The 17,895-nt window shown below is 37.4% G+C and overlaps 1 protein-coding gene across 1 annotated transcript; it reads left to right on the top strand.

Moving 5' to 3' along the window:
• Window positions 1-3,483: 3,483 nt before the first annotated feature.
• LOC131428474 (zinc finger protein 569-like) lies at window positions 3,484-15,956 on the top strand. Its single transcript, XM_058592454.1, has 6 exons — window positions 3,484-3,839; window positions 3,905-4,596; window positions 4,664-5,642; window positions 10,157-10,241; window positions 10,317-10,371; window positions 10,455-15,956. The coding sequence occupies exons 1-6, from the start codon at window positions 3,687-3,689 to the stop codon at window positions 10,705-10,707; spliced, it is 2,217 nt and encodes a 738-aa protein (XP_058448437.1). The 5' UTR covers window positions 3,484-3,686; the 3' UTR covers window positions 10,708-15,956.
• Window positions 15,957-17,895: the final 1,939 nt, after the last annotated feature.

Raw genomic sequence — 17,895 nt, 5'->3', positions numbered from 1 at the left:
TTGAATCTAAAGGTGATTTGTAATCAAATCATAAATTTGTGTTTTGCATAGAACATTTAGAAAGCATAGCAGTACAGTAAAATGCTCTTTTTCTCTGGCGAGCCTTTGAATATATGCTCGGTTCCAAGTTTTAACGCATCAAATTTTACATCTATTAGGTACTTTATGGAAAATACGTCATGAGTAAACATACTTTATTTTATATTAAATGCATGATTTTACCAATATAATCAATATGGAGACTATCGAAAACATCGAAATTGCAAGAAAAATGCAACATATTTTTCGCCGATACTACTGATCGGTCTGCTATTTTAAAAGCTATTTTTACTTTGCATGAAGTTTAATTTGAAAATTTCATTTACCGACATGAATGAAAATCCTGAGTACGATATTTATTTCTTATGTAGCATTCGTCACTTCCTTGATGCTTGGAATCTTTCTAAAAAAACTACCTGCGCTGCCGATCCTTCTTTTGCACAGGAGTCGCGTACGTACACGTTCTAGTGAAAACAAGAATGGCTTGTTCGCTTTCGTTCGAAAGCATGTGTTCGTCGTATGGTCGATACGGACGTAAGCAAGCATGATGATACAAAATCAGTGAAAAAACAAGTCAAATAACAAATGATATCAAAGATTTTGAATTACAACTCAAATCTGTTACAGAACTGATAGTTTAAAGTTGGATGGGCGTTGTTTTTATGCATGTACTATGTTTGAAAAAGTGATTGATTCGAACGTAAACGGGAATACGAATTTGATATACTTTCGAACGTATCGTATACGGCCGTAAACAAGAATGAGGGTGAATAATGTTTGTGCTCTTGTTTAATGAAAACCACTACAATTTTATCTGTGCGAGAACTTTAGAAAGCTTTGCATGATAGATTGTAGACTGTACATAAAACAACGCAAGTATACTGGTATTCCAACAGCGTAGATTATTGACACGAAAAACAGATTACAGAATTTTTATCTCGTATCTCAGATCAGGTCTCTAAAGCAGTTTCTTGTTTTTCAATAGCCCTGGCATCACATAAACATATTTGTGTTGTGAATATGCAAAGTACTAAATAGTAAATCAATGATTTATCAGACCGCATGTCGTTTCGAAGATGTTAAGGTTGGTTCTTTATTATTTATGGTAGAATTGAAAATTTATTCAACAACCTACCATGCCAACATACATAGAACTACCATGTTGTAGGTTGGCTTTTCAGTGTATAATTTAGTAAATACACTGTACGTAATTATTTTCATTGACACGACTGTCGTTCGGTGTGGTTATTACTGGTTCTGTGCAAGAAAATGTCAAGAATCTAGTTTCTGCGTGGCGTCAAACTAGTATGGATTCGGCTACAGCAAACAGACATCGAAGTAGAGGAATTGTGTAAGAAATTTAACGGTTGTTTTGAAAAGCAATCACCAAGTAGCAATTTCCCTGTAGAGTCGCTTCGAGCAGCCTAGTGATCCCTCTAGGCGTTCGAGCTTTCATACAATGGCAATTCATGCGTGCTTTTTTGAAAAAGTGTACTTGCTTGGATGTCTGTTCTCTGTGATTCGGCCTTGAGTGAAAATGATTTAATCGTGACAGTGAAATTGTCCCGTTCTTTTTGTAACGGCCAATAAGCCACTTGTTGACATTCACCATCTTTGAAGAGGAGCTGCAGGCGAACGATAAGGCCTTTGTATGAGAATAAGTAATGTCATTTTTAATGATTACTAGGTAATGACATTCCAAATTTGTATGGAGATTTCATAATTGCTGCTCATACATGTTTATTGAAAGTGATATTACTTGATTAATAATGACATCATTGATTCTCGTGTAAGGTCCTGTATAGATTTTTCTGTGCGATTAATAAACACTTGGATTAGAATTTGGAAAATTAATGAATTTCCTGTAAAAACAACCATATACATACCTTCAGCTTTTTCCCTTTCTCATACAGAGAGGTTATGCACTCACTTCAAAAATCGACTATTAAAAATTGGCCTGGAGGGCTAAATTCGCCAAGCTGAGCAATGTCCGTGTAAGAGTATGCGTTAAATAATCTCACTTGGTTTTCTCGGAAATGGCTGAACCGATTTTGACAAACTAAGATTAAAATGGAAGGTCTAGTAGTCCCATACGGAATCATATGTGGTAACAATTTTGTACTGTCACTTGAAGCGGCAAAACAAAGCACGTGGAAAGTTTTCTAAACTGGCTTTCAGACTAAATAGTGGTCATTCATTCCAAAATGGATAATCCTGGTAATGGGACCCTGTCAGAGAGCAAGCGAGAAATCTGCTCAGCTTTCATTCTGACAGGGCCCTTTGATTTGCTGTAAGTACATTTTCCTCTTTGGTCAGCATCAAGCTCAACTCAGCTTCTCGCGTTCACTCTATTTGAGGCCTAAGACCGTGGACAGAGTGAGAAGCTTAACCGAACTTGGTGCTGACAAATCAAATCAGAGGGACCTTGTCAGAGTTCAAACTGAGCAGATTTCTCGCTTGTACTCTGACAGGGCCCCATAAACAGGGATTTTATTCTGACATGGTCCTTTTGATTTACTGCAAGTTTGTTTACCGCTTTAGATCTGTTAAAAGCAGTCACCAGATATCGGCACAGGTTCTCGTGCTTACTCCACAGACTAACAGACATGACAGTATGAGTAAATTCTTATAAAAATAATTTTTCGTAATGCACTAGTTCCACCTATATTGTACTGCGCGAACTATTTACTATTGATACACCCCTTGTGTTACGTAAAAGTTTTTTACTAGTTGGTTTCCCCTCGTTTGTCAACACCGATCAGCTGCTTGCAGGGATGCCTGATTTCATCAAAATTTTTGAAAATGAATCGTCACAATAAATTATTGGATTACGTTGATAATATATTTAACTTTTTCGCGATGTTGGAAGGTAACCATTTATTTGACTCAACGTTGTTCATCTAGACTATTTTTAATGTGTTGGTAGTTTTCACCCGAAATTAAGTGGCGGCAGACCAGAAGCAAGTGAATATTGTAACAAAACGGGTTCGATTTTGTTTTGCGTTGGAGGATGAGAAGTAGGCATAATTCTGTATATAGTTTTGGCAATATGTATTAAATCTGTATCCTGCATGAAATTCGCATGGACGTATACAAATCAATACATTACAGGTAATTCTGCATGAATGGCAACTCTGTTGGTAAATGAAAAAAATAAACACAGTATAGATGACAGACAGGATGTTTTTGATAGGGTAACGTGGCGCCATCATGACACATGTGAGTACTGTCCCAAATAAAGGAATATTCGAAATTTAAAATGATTGAAGAATCTGATTTGAGTGTCCTGTCTGTTAGTCTGTGCTTACTCCGTCTGCGGCCTAAGATTTCATCATCAGTCCGACTGGGAGAAAATTTGGGTGCATTCATAATGACTGGGAAAGCACCATAATATTAGCATTGGGTAGACTTTTTCGTTTCGTGCGTGATTTGAGCTGTCAGACCGATCAGACATTAGTTTCTTTCGCCTAAACTAGATAGTTTTTATTGAATTTTTGGACGAAAATGAACATTTTTACTACTAACTCGGTATTAAAAGTTTGATTTTAGCATTCCTGAACAGGAAAAACCACTCAAAATGTATGTAAATCTATAAGTAGTTCTCAAATTTTGCATGTGTAAACAAAACCATTGAGAGGAAGACACCAATGGATGCCATGGAAGAAAACACTTCCTATGATATGACGAAGATTTGTCGATCCTGTCGGAAGGACGGACAAATGTTACAATCTATCTTCCATTCGTCTGGGGATGACGGTATTGCACTGCATGAAATGCTTGTCGAGTGTACGTCTATCCAGGTGAGTGTCCGTTCGAGACATTTTTGCGGTGTAATGAAATTACAAAATTAATTTTTTTTTCTCAGATTCATTTTAACGATGGGATGCCTCAACATGTCTGTTCCAACTGCGCAAGAGATATCAACACGGTGTACAACTTTCGGAAGCGTTACGAGGAAAGCGACCGATTGTTACGCGAATATGTGTCACAACAGCTAAGCTCCAGCAATGTTAAGGTAGAAGAAATCGATATTAAATCGGAACAGCTGGCTTTCTACGATGTCAGTATGCATCCGTCCGAGCATGATGCGCTACAGGCTGATGATGACGATGACGATGGGTTCGATGGACATTTGGAGTACGGTGAAACGGCATTCGTCTCGGCCGAACTGGCTGATGACAGCGATGAACAAGCGAACGAAACACTGAGACAGTTCTCTCAACCTAACCATGAATTTGTGGCCATTGATGTGAATCCGTCAAAACTGTTGGATGTGAAAAGAAACAAATTGTGTATGATATGCAATAAAGCCTTTACTCGGACAGATCATTTGACGCGGCACATGAGAACGCATATCGGTGGTCCCGAGGGACTGATAAAGTGTTCAATTTGTAATCGAGGATTCACCCGGAAAGACCACATGATGCGCCATATGAAGATACATAGCAAGGATTTTAATTGTGAATTTTGTGAGAGGAAATTTTCAACGCTGGATTACAGCGAGTACAAAACGCATATGGCTACGGAGCACCCGGGGAAGGAATTACTGCATGTTCGGTAAGCGATTGAATTTATTTACATTGTCTGAGGATGTTGTTTTTTAAAAAATAGTTTTATTCGACAGGAAATATAGGAAGCGTAAGCTCAGCTCGGACACACCAATCACAGCGGAAATGGTTTACGATAAAGGAAAAATGGAAGCCATTTGTCGGCTTTGTGATGCCACTTTTGACCGAATTGTAGAACTGCGAAATCATTTGAAAGTACACATCGATCCGACATCGTTCGCCACCGTCAACATCCAAACGAAACCGTACCTGTTTGAGGAAGGACGTGTCGTGGACAACTTCCTGGAAAATATCATACATCGCGTCTACAATTGGGAAGTGAATCGGTTCTATCAGATAGTAGAACCAGACGGCGAAGAACTGGGACTGAGTGATTCGGATTCAGAACCAGAAGAAGGAGAACCGGCTATAGACGGAATTATTCGACGCGAGCATTCCTGTGCTGTTTGTCAGCAAAGTTTTAGTAGAATTAAAATGATCATGGAACACGCCATCGACCAGCACAAACCGGAAGAGCTTCTGGCTTGTACGCACTGTTCACGAGGTTTTCCGAACAAAGCCTTACTGTTGCGTCACCTGAAGCACCAGTGTGAGAATCACGACAAGAAGATTCACTGCCCGTTTTGCAACGAAAGATTTATGTGGCAAACCAGCATGAATAAGCATGCTCAGCAGAAGCACAAACCCACGAAACCTTTGCTGCAGCGGCCGGATGACGAAACCGAGGAAAAAAATCATATCTGTCAAATATGCAACAAGAGCTTCATCCGACGGCAGCATCTGGATCGCCACATGAGCATTCACATCCCGGACGAGAAGAAATTCAAATGTACCGAATGCAACAAAGCATTCAACCGGAAGGACAATTTGCGGACGCACATGAAGATCCACTATCGGGATCCGGCGGATGCGATACCGAAACAGGACTTCCTATGCACTCTGTGCGGGCGAGCTTTCTCCAAGTCGTCGAATCTGACGGTGCACATGCGGAGGCACACCGGCGAGCGGCCGTACAAGTGCGACATTTGCGATAAGGTAAGACGTTGCCGGAAAGTGGCGGCTAGACATAGGTACTATACTATGTATACTGTTTTTTTTTAAATTGATCTAGACTGCCGTATGACATTTTTTTTTAAACGTTTCTAGTCGAAAAATGATAATTTCTAGAATAATATGCTTTGCTAATGACTGAAAAAAACATATCGAATCCTACACTGAGAAATAATGTCAAACATTTGAAATCGATTTACTTAACAAACACCATTTTTGATTTTCATAAAAATAGACTTTGGCACTTGAAAAATTTTTGAGATTTTCTAAATCGAACATTATTTTGTATGCCAAATGTCTTAGAAATGCAGGACTGGTGTAATCAAAATATTTTTTGAAAAAAAAATCGAAATTTTCGAAGTGTCAGAGAGTTGACTTAGGAAAAAATTTCAGGATAATTTTTGGAAAACTAGAGATAACACTAAATCTCGATATTTAATGAATTTTCAAGACATCTGGCGAAAAAAATTGTTACCTTTCATTCGGGTTTTCATTCCAATTTTCAAAGTTATGCGGTGTTTTAATGCGATTTTGCGGGTTTACTTTGTATTCCACGACACTTCTGCAGTATCGACGCTTGAAAGGACGTCTAATTATTACCGCATCTGGGAGTTGTGGTTTATTTTCCACCGAATCGAACTCGTGATTTGTCACTGATTGACTCGCATATTCAGTCGATAGAAGATGTGGCTGCCGCCGATGTGCATCCGGCAGATGAAATACTTATCGTCGTGGATTCCTCAAATGGAACTCCGCTTCCGATGGTTTTCTGTTTGCAGATCCAATGCATTCTTCGGTTCATACTGGTATTATTACCTGGCTTGATCGGTATAGTTTCAGTCCGTTGGCCATCATCCCCCTCTGCACATTGAGCTTGAATCGAATCGATCGTTGAACAGGTGTAAGATTTCCCGTCATTGTCAGATATAATTTTAAAAGAGTTGACCGCAATAGTATTATTTTGTTTCTTCCAATCATTGACTGGAGTTGTTAACCCCACTGGGAACGTCCCCAATCCCTGGCGAAAAGCGAGTTGACAGGAACTGAATGGCAACGCTGCTCGCTAATTATCGATGTGAACGTAAGAAAAGGAAGAAGAAAGTAATTTATGAGCAAGAAACGTGGTTTATAGATCTCGGAAATAAGTTGATGAATTTATAAGAGTTTTGATTTGGAAACATTAAAATATTCAGTTTGCAAGTAAGCATTGCAAGAATTGTGAAATTAAACTAATTATAACATTTATGAAAGGATGGTAGGTGAAGGAAAGGAAAACATTGTTCGGATCGAGAATTGAAAATCGGAGAAGATTACTAAATGTAAACCAGGTAAATTTATTATGAAGAAAAAATTAACGACAAATATATTTCAGTTTTGAGCTGTGCGTTAGCACGTCTGCTATAAAAAAGTCTTCTATTTCGGTCGGAACAAACCTCAAAAATTTAATATGTCCTCAAGCGGAGACATCGAAACAACAGAGTATAACTGTGCCTCTTGCGATAAGCCGAATGATGCTGATGAAAACATGGTGTTTTCCGAGAAATGTAAACAGTGGTACCACTTCAAATGTGTCGGAGTGACTGAATACATTAAAGACCTATCTCGGGTCAAGACTGGCACATATGGTTCAAGAATCGCATTCTTTACCGATTAGACGACGAGTTTTCTGGTCTGATTCTCAAACTGTGCTTTCATGGATTCGCTCTGATCATAAAAAGTATTCCCAGTTCGTAGCCTTTCGTATTGGCGAAATTCTCAGTCAGTCTAAAGTTGTAGAATGGCACTGGTTGCCAACAAGTAAAAACATCGCCGACATACTGACAAAGTTGGGCGGCACTTCTTCGCTAACACTCTGTGGAGAATGGGTGACGGGGCCAGAATTTTTGAACACTCAAGAGGAAAATTGGCCGAGGAATGAAGTCCCGTCTGCCAACGTAAAGGAAGAAATGAGGGCGCATCACTTATTTCACGACATTATTTAACAGGATTCGCTCATAGATTCGAGTCGCTTTTCTAAATGGAAAGGTTTGGTGCGCTACTTTGGTTTGTGTCGAACTGCAGAAGAAAAATCAAGGGCCTTCCAATAGAAACGTTTGCGGCTGCGGCCAAAGTGAGAAAATTAATCACAATTCCTGTTGCATCAATCGAGATACCGCTGAAGCGTGAAGAGTATCATCGAGCTGAAAACTATATGTAGCAGGATTCACAACGCGAAGATTTTGGAAATTAATTGAAAACATTACTGAAGAACCGCGAACTTTCTCGTGAAAAACAACGATCAATCGATAAAGACAGTATATTGTACAAACATTCGCCTCTCTTAGATGAAAACGGAGTGATCCGGATAGAAGGAAGGACCGCATATGCCGAATTTCTACCGTTTGAACTTCGTTTCCCCGTGTTGCCGAAGCAGCATAATATAACCACAAACTTGCTGTTACACTATCATCATAAATTTGGTCATGCTAATAGAGAGACCATCGTGACCGAACACGTTGGCATTTTAATCCACCGGCGGCGCCCCACATGGGAGGATGTTGGGAGCGCCTTGTTAGATCTACCAAAAATGCGTTGAAGGCGATTCATGATGGAAGAACTTTGAGCGATGAGGTTCTATTGACCGTGCTATCCGAAACTGAGGATATGGTAAACTTTAGACCGTTGACGTATATTCCACATAACGGAGCTGAAACCGAATCGTTGACGCCAAATCATTTTTTGCGCGGATTTCCAGCCGGAAACTGTGAAGCGATTACCATGCCGACCTGTTCTGCAGAAGCATTGGGAGACAGTTATAAGAAATCATAGAAGTTGGCTGACGTATTATGGCAGAGATGGATTAAGGAGTATATACCGCTTGTTAATCGTCGTACTAAGTGGTTCGAGGACAATGAATCGACTAAAGTAGAAGAGCTCGTATTAACAAACGACAGTGTTTGGTATTTCACAAGGCAGTCATCTCGCACCACTGATATTTTTACTGTATTTCAACGACGTTAACTTTTCACTGAAAGGTCTACGATTATCTTTTGCTGCCGACCCAAAGTTATTCCAAATTATCAAGACTTTTGAAGATGCCTATTTCCTTCAGAGTCAAATTTTCAATAGCTGACTTCGAGGATCAGGATATTTGATAGGATCAATTGTGTCAAGAATCTTGGCGTTCTTCTTGACCTGTGAGGGCGATCTTTGGTAGATCACTTCTGATATACAAAATATATCAAGAAAATTAAAATGAAATGAACGGTGTATTACAAGTTACTTTGGATGTAATTTTTTTTTCTTTGCGTTCATGACATTGCATTTAAATTAACTGCACACTAACTTTTTTTTCTCAGGGAAAGTTAAAATGTAAAAGAAAATGGTCATTTTTATAAATTGTCTATGAATTAAAAGTGCATATACTAAGCCATCTGCCCCTTGCTGTGAACTGTTTTGCGAATAGTTTAAACATTTAGTCAAAATTTGAAATTCCGGTATTTTTTTTAAGTAGTTGAATTTTACTTAACAGACGAACCATTCCAAAATTCGACAGATAGAAAGTTTGTTTAGTACTGAAAAAATGTTAACAAATAGTATGATAAGTGCAATACAATAAGCATAAGAACAAGTTATAGTAATAAGTGCTTCAATTAATAGCTCTCGTTGAGGCGAATTAAAGTTACAGTTTATTTATATACTAAATTATTCTGTTTTGAAGCATTTATTTATTTATTAAACAACCTGATATTGTGTATTTATATCACTGGAACCGTGATTTTTCAAATAAAGAAATTGTAGTACGTAATTCGGAAATGTTGATAAAATTCTGAAACTATCATTAAGATTAATTTGTTGAGTTCTGCATTCACATTTCACACATACTTATAAATAGGGATTTTTATAAATACAAAATGCTCTCATCCGAGTTAGTATCAGATTGCGATTCTAAACCGTATTAACAGCTTATTTTTTCGTTCAGTGTATATCGAGAAATATGGTGTTTCGACCATCACGAAACTCTTAAAACCACTATCTCTCGGTGTAATCTGCAGCATCAACAGCCCCAACAGTTCTTGATTTCAGAAATGACCGTTTATTGCAAGACAGAAACATTTTAGAAAAAAAGTTTTTTCTAACTAGAAATTTTAGTTTTTCCGATACTGATACTTTTGGAAAATTTCGAAAATCTCCTCACAAATTAAGTTTTCTGTGAGTTGGATTCTTGGCAATTTATGATTTTCAGTCTAGTTAGGTTCTCGATAAAAAGACACAAAGTTTTGTTAAAAGAACCCATCTTGAAATGTATAAAAGAAATCCATCAACATTAAAAATAGTGTTTTCTTTTGAATCAACTTAAAATTTTTTCAGTATAAAATTTGAGTATTTTTTTCTCGACAACTTGACTAATTTTGAGAAAATAAAACCAGAATGTTTCATCGTAGTCTGAGAGGGTTCTGTTTGAGTGGGCGCGGAGAGTTGGTCTTTTTAATTGCAACTCGATTTGTTTTAATTTACAGGGATTTCCACGGTCCCTGGATTTGCAATACCATCGCAGAACGCACACCGGTGAGAAGCCATGTATTTGCAAAGTTTGCGGAGTTGGTAGGTATTCGCGTTCAAGTGATCGAAATCCATTCATGCTCAGGGAAATTCTGAAATTATTTCCTTCCGTTTCAGGTTTCACGAGGTCACACAAACTTATCGTACACATGAGAACTCACACTGGAGACAGGTAAGGTGTTTGATTTCGAACAGTAGCGTCAGGCGATGTTGAATTAATGCAAGATTTTTCTTTCACACGTACCGCCGTACCAGACCGTACAAGTGCACTTACTGCGATCGCGCCTTCGCCCAGTCCAACGATCTAACGCTGCACGTCCGACGGCATACGGGCGAAAAACCGTACGCCTGCGGGATATGTGACGAACGATTCATCCAGGGAACCGCCCTCCGAAGCCACCAGCAAACTACCGGACATTTCAGGGACGGTGACACCGGGCAATACTCTGGTCGGACCGGGCCACGAAAATCGAAACTGGCCCGGGAACCGTCGTTGACCGTACTTTAGGTGTAGATAACAGTTGGGAGAAGCTTAATCGCTTCGCCCGGATTTTAGAGTAAGTTATGTGGTTTGCCTCAATGAGTGATTTCATCCTTCAGTTTTTAATTTGTCGTAATGTGGAGAGTTTTACATTCATGAGCATTTTTTTAAATTAATTACACAATAAGTGATAGGATGGTTATAAGCAACAGCTTACTTCATCGAATTAGCGGAAGAGTTGCTTGTAACATCATTTGCAAATTCAAAATTCAAAAAAGTACTTTTTAAATTAAACATTTCATGCATGAATTTTCAATCAAAGGTTTGTTTTTTTTTTTAATATTTGAGAATTGTCTACTCAGTTGCGTTTCGCCTTCAACTCATCAGTGCATAGCAGTTCAAACTGAACTGCTATTGCCACTTAGCACTTCAACCAATTTCTGCAAGGTGATGAGATTTGAGATACTCAAATTTCTCAGTTTAGGTCGAATTCTTTCTCGAGAATATTGTACATTATGTTACCGTTTCAACTTTATAAAATCAGGATCGACTTTATCCGATTTGGACGAAACTTTGCACACGACTTCAGTACAACAAAAAACATTTTTTGCACAGATGGAAAGAACAATTTTACTTCATTTTTTTACATCATTGAAACTTGGAAACTGTTATAGTTGTAGAATTGGTAGTAAAATGGTAAATGAACACTCTAAAAAATCTTAAAACTAAAAAAAAGTTTTTCGTTTTTTTCAAGAATTTAAAATTTGACCGAAAAACATAAATCATTGAGAGAAAAAAATGCGCTCAATTTTTTTTATATTTTTTTTTGAATCGGTGTGATTCATTAAAAATTTGAGTTCATTGAATTTCATGTCCAAATATCTCAAAAACGGCTACTTCTACGAGAAGGTAAATTTATTGCATCTCTAGACTCACATTCTGTTCTTAATTTTACTCAGCATAAACCACTTTTTGCATCGAAATGCCGTTTCTTCACCGAAGAAAGATCGCAGTAGGCGTGCGTATAGGAACCCATCCAGTGAATCCGAAAATCGGACGCATCGTGCACGAAAGTTTTTGATTGCGTTTCGAGCTTACATAGTGTATCGGTAGAACAAAAGAGTGAAGATATACCAAAGCAGAGAGCGGATGTCTGATACTCAGGGGATGGGATATATCGGGGCTGAATTTCCAACCCCGAACATAGGGCCAGAGTTTTTCTGGCCTTAAGAGGCGAATGACCTTAGGGCACATTCAGTAGTGTTCTAGTTCTAGATGCATAATTTATGCCAGTTACAAAATTTAAATCTGAATTTTATAACAAGAAAAACTGGCAGCCCCAGCAGTGTTTTACTCGTGTTTCAAATATACAAAAAATAGAACGACATCGTAGACCAGTTTTAAATTTGACAGAAGAACTGGTCGAATAAATAAAACTAGAACGGCTTGCTGGGGATACGTTTGTTCCAGTTTCTGTTCTATAATAGATCTACCATATAGAACTTCTAGCTGCGGAATTTGCTCTTAAGGTTAAAGCCTCTATGATCGAAACAAAAGAATGTTTAACACTTTCACATCCAATCGGTGAAACGCCGGCTCGGAAATGCCTTGTTTGATATTTCTTCGCTCTGTTTCTCTAGCGATACATAATGTAAACATAAAGCTTTTTTAGATCGACGCGGTTGATGCAAATGGTGAAGAATTGTCCGATGACGGGCCGTTCGAAGCGCTACGATCGGCCTCATATCGTGCTCAATCGGTCCGATGATCGGACTTATGCGTTGGTTATTGAGATCTCGGAAAATAGTGGAATGATTTGTGCCGAACTTGTTAGCAGAAATTTTACTGTTAGTTCGGCAAAAGCGATTGGGGTTGAATTAAGAATTGCCGAGTCATCAGTAATTGAAGGTGGAATGGATTTTTCTTTATTCTTGAATGAAAAACAAGGCAAAGGTTGGAGAAAGAGGGTGTTTTATTATCTTCATTTATATCTACTAAGCAAACAAAGGATTGAAACAATCTTGATGTGATTATCAATTGACATCATCACGCCTAGTCAATTTTTTTCTAGTGCTCCCCAACGCCTCTACCTGGAAACAGATATTAATAATTATATTTGCGAAGTAGATAGTTTTTTAGTTCACTTAGCTTGTCACGAAATATAAAAGTCTTTGTCCTTCTTCCAATTTATATGTTTTCCAGCTCAATGTAGAATGGCGACCAACTTTGCAAAATCGAAAAGAGACACTAGATGACAAGTGTCTCACCGAGTTCCAGTTAAAACTATGTCACTGTTCGAAATCTCGGCAAACGGATTTGCTGATCGGTATATTTGTTGTTTACTGACAGGTTCAGTATAATATTATGCCAAACTTCGGCAAAAGTACGCGCTTTACCGAGATATCAGCATATTACTTTAACGAATTCCGGAAAAGAGTATGTGGATTACTGAACAATCAGAAAAATGTCGTTTTGCCGATCTACTTCGGCATTCTTTACTTCAGCTTGGCGCTCGAGAATCGGTTTTAAGTGTGTACAAACGGTCTTAAGTCGAATAGGTATCTCCAAATACAAGCGCTTATGGTTTTTTCCAAGTATTGACCATTACTAGCTACGCATTTTTTCCACCTTTATGGAATTTTGTGAATTCCTTACCGAAGACAAATCCGCCTCTTTTGATTCACCTTTTATAATTTTGCCACAGATTGCGTGTTTCATCGACGCAAACAGGTAAAAACTGAAATACCTAGGTTTGGAGAATAAGCCGCATGTGATAGCACTTCCCATTCGAATTTCTCTTTTCGCAGCAGGATCGATTTGGGAGTATAAAACCGAGATTCATAGTATTTGTTTTCACCAAACGCGCAGTGCCGAATCGATTTGGTTTCTCAATCGATTTTTATGCCTCAACATACCATAGTGTTTACCGCTTAGGATACTCAAAGAAGTTTTCGTTTTTCATCGCCAGTCGCAATCCAATGTGAAAACGTCTTCCTTTTGATACCTTTTCAAAAGCATTTCACAAAATTCATTTATGGTTTCATTCTTTTCACAGGGTACCCATTTTTCCCACTGTTAACTAATTTCAGTTGCCATTTTTGCACGACCCCCTAAATGCTTTAAATAAATGCGCCTGTATCATGTTTCTTGTAAACAATCTTTAAAATTTGTTTTGAGTAGCAACGTTGATAAGCGACTAGTGGATACAATAATAAATCCAAGCGGACAACAATCCGTGATTTGGAGTTAGAAAATTTTTGTAATTATGTAGATTGAATAGATATTTATCGAAATGCTATTTAAGTTATTGGTATTTGATTGGCCTGTTTTGGAATGACAGCACCCATGATACGAAATACGTGCGATTGAAAAATGGAATCTGCTTGAAATTCAAACATTGACGGATTTACTGTCACAATTTCAAGTAGTGTAGATAATAAAAACAAATTGAGTGCTTTAAGAAATCCAAACAAACCATAAGTATTGTTGCCAAATTTGAATAAAATATTTGACATGTAAATGGTAGCCGGATTACGCCAAATGATAATCAGAATAGCAATAACTGGAGCCAGAATTAATTGAAAACGCCAAATTTGATGGATTTTTTCTGGATTATTCAAAAATTTGTGCAAGTTTACCACGCATCGACGAAAATGTAGAACAACTTATTGAAATAAAGAAAAATCAAGCCAAATAAGTCTAACAGCAGCTGAAATTCGGAATGTGTTCCACCTCGAAATAAATACTTGTCTTCATTGAAATCGTCACCTACGTCTCTGCTTCATTTTTATTTCGCAACACGTTACCATTGGTAACAATTGTCCGAAACTTTGATTACTTGAATTCCAATGTTTTGCATAATACAAAATAACCTTTTTTTTCGAGAAAAAATATTGATAAAAAAGTCAGCGACGAAGTATTTTCGAGGACGCGTTTCAAAAATCGATGATTTGCGGTATCAGAAGTCAAAAAATCAAAACAAAAAGCAAAACTTTGTGATTGGGTATTTTATATGTAGGTAGCGTGTGCAAAATTTGTAAATAATTGGTGAAGTAGTTTTTAAGTGACGATGGACATGGACTTTTAAAACTTACTTTCGAGAAAATTGCGTTTAACGTTTATTGTCTATAAAATCGAAGGAAACAATTCATTTTTCTAGGTCGCGCATAAGGTGTAGCACTTTAGAAAAATCATAGTTTTTCTTTATATTTTGTTATAATAAAACATTTCAAGAACGTTTCGTTAAATTTTCAAGTCAATCGAAGTAGAACTCTTTAACCTGTGCGTCAATTTCTTGCCTCTTCGCAGTATGTAATAAGAAAAGATAAAAGCCCATATCTTCCAAGGTATTGTTCCGATTGGATTGAAAATTTGACAAAATAATCTTGAAATGTTTTACAATAAGAAAATATAAAGAAAAAATGAATATTTTTTCAAAAGTATTAGACCCTACCCGCCTTTCAAAGGTTGCGTTAAATTAAGCTATTCAATAGGTATTATTCAACTTCAAAATTGGCAAAATTGTCAAAATAATTCTTCACTGAATTTGAAAAGCATATTCCGACAAACTTGCTTCAATTGATAATGTATTCTATTTGTTGCGCATCGTTTCCTCAGACGATAGATTGCAATATCAATTTACTCACAAGAAGTCCTATGAGACCTTGAACTTGTAATTCTGTTGAAAGATCTTTTCTCTGTGCTCACTTTTAGACAACAAAAAAAAACTTCTCCAGGTACACATTTTGCACACTTATTCCTAGAAAGCTGCTAACTTATAAGGATAAATTTTTAAATATTACCATTCAATTCTGTTACTTATAACAGAATTAAATGGTAATATTTAAAAATTTATCCTTTTAAAATCATTCTGTTCAAACACTCAAACGAAAAGTTAATGCTAACTTATATTTTTTTGTTCCGAACTTGTTACCGTAACAAAATTTATTACTTGGATACCGAATAGTTAAATTTTTACCAAAATGTTCAATTATTTTGCGAAATGATCCACAGTCTTAATAGGTAATTGGAGCGAATGATCATATTTTTTAAATGTGTGACCGACCGACCGTTCTATGTAAATTTGGGGAACCAATAATTAAGTGTATTTACAAGCATTACCATAGATGTCAATCCGAAGCTAGAGTTAACTTAACGGTTTAGTGAGTAAGCAAATACAAATCAAATGTATGCATGCCATTTTCGAAACAAGCATTCTTTTCCTAGGTTTAATTGTTTGATTGAGTGACATAGGCAATGAATACCGATAATAAATGTTTATTCTTCAAATGCTGTTGTACAGTTTTCTTTAATCCGATATCCGTGCATTCATACTAAAGATTGACTTATTGGCGACAACTATTTTCTACTACACAATTAAACAACACGGAACAAATGAGAGTAAAAAAACAGCAACATACAGAATATTAATGTACATCATTTAATTTGGGATTTGCATATTTCGGAGCAAGATACTATCGAAATACTGTACGGGATTAATTACTGACTTCAGAAGGGCCAAATTGGGGAATTCTCCAAGATATTAAATATTGTTCGTAGCATTTCGCTCAAACACGAAGCAATCAAATGCTGGCTTTATTCGCACTCGTTTGGTGCGAATTTTGCACTGCGAAAATTGCACAGAGCTAATCAAATTATTTTAGATTTGCTCTTAGCTGACGGTTTTTGTGTGGGTACAAACGAATTCATAATGATCAATGCATACATTGCCATGACAAATTGCAGTGGGTACGACTTCAACAGGTCAATCGAATTGTAAAAGAACTAGAGGCGTGCAAAACAGCTCATTTTGGTGAACAGCTCCGAACCGATCAGCTCACCAAAGTGAATCGATTCGATGTATCAGCTCATCAGCTCCTTTAGTTTGAACTTAAGGTTCATTTTGTGCGCCGTTTTTTTTCATGCACCGGTTTTCTTTCATATGTATGATCGAAATTGAATCATTGATTTCCAATGATGCAATGCGAATTAACTTATCTTTAATTGACTAAATTGAATCTCTTAAAGAGCCGAAGATCCGATCAGCTCGTAGCGTGTTCCCTTCGTCATAATGCAGTGAACTGGGTAGCAAATGAGTGAGCTGATGAGCTGCGGTTCTTTTGAAAAGAGCTGTGAGCTGTCAGCTCACTTCAATGATTCGATTCACTGGAACAGCTCAGGAGCGAATTGCCCATCTCTAAAAAGAACTGCTTCACTCATTTCATTACGAACAACCGTTCAGGTAAGAAGTGCACCGTACTGCGTGATTCCGTTTCCGATTAATAGTTATAAAATGCACAGTTTTCATCTCCGATTTGCAAAGAAGCCATCTTTATAGTTCTGTAGATAAAATTTGGAACCATTAGAAGGGCTGATTTTGCATAATGTTCCCAATCGTTGTCCACTTTTCGTTGTATTTTGCTCCAATGCAAACGACCAGTAGCAGGATGACGCAATCCATCTTCTTTAAAGGGAAACTGGCTCTGCGAACGCCCCGTAATTGATTCAATACTGAACTGAGCTCTGGACCTTTGAGAATATATTAATAGTGCTAATAGGAACAGATTTATAGAATTCATAATCTGGGCCTGATTTCAAGAACTGAACAGGTTAAAAATTCAGGCTCTGAACTCTGGAACTAAATTCTGAAACATTAAAAAAAATTCTAAACCTGAAATAAAGTACAGGATTCAGGGGGACCAGAATTCATTCGGAGCCCAGTTTAAGAATTCATTTACATAAATCAATCCAAAATTCAGTTTCCGAAGTTTTTCAGATCCAGTATCCAGCAGCTGAAGGCGATTTGCGTCCAAATGAGAGCACGACGTGAGAAAATGAAACCATGAATTGAGCGTTTCACGCTTTATACTTGGTTTGTTTTTACTGATATTGGTGGGAGAACCTCAACTCGACATCCAGTTTCGTCTGAGGCACTAGAAAAGATGAACGATACTCGATCGAAGGTAACCTTTTATACTCGTCTAGTAGTACATCAGGACTGATATGTGCCTGACTTCCGAAAGTTTTAGAAAACTTTGGTTTTGAGTTATTTATGGTCATCTCACACTGTTGAAAATTTAATCGCTTTGTTTTGGGATTGAAATTAAAAAAAACTGATGAAATTGAAGTGATATTTACATATGAATCGATTGGCACATTGTCGCAAAGCTGATTTACCGGTAGCGACACCTGCCAATGAAAAATGGAACCAAGAAA

This window comes from Malaya genurostris, chromosome 2 (genome assembly GCF_030247185.1).
Source record: "Malaya genurostris strain Urasoe2022 chromosome 2, Malgen_1.1, whole genome shotgun sequence".
In the NCBI taxonomy this organism is placed as follows: domain Eukaryota; kingdom Metazoa; phylum Arthropoda; class Insecta; order Diptera; family Culicidae; genus Malaya; species Malaya genurostris.
The sequence above is the reverse complement of the archived record's forward strand: the minus strand, read 5'-3'. Positions and strand labels throughout refer to the sequence as shown.

Coding starts and splice junctions, on each gene's coding strand:
- LOC131428474 (XM_058592454.1), top strand. CDS start 3,687: ATGGATGCCATGGAAGAAAACACTTCCTATGATATGACGAAGATTTGT. Junction 3,840..3,904: donor TCGAGTGTACGTCTATCCAG/GTGAGTGTCCGT, acceptor TTTTTTTCTCAG/ATTCATTTTAACGATGGGAT. Junction 10,372..10,454: donor AGAACTCACACTGGAGACAG/GTAAGGTGTTTG, acceptor CCGCCGTACCAG/ACCGTACAAGTGCACTTACT.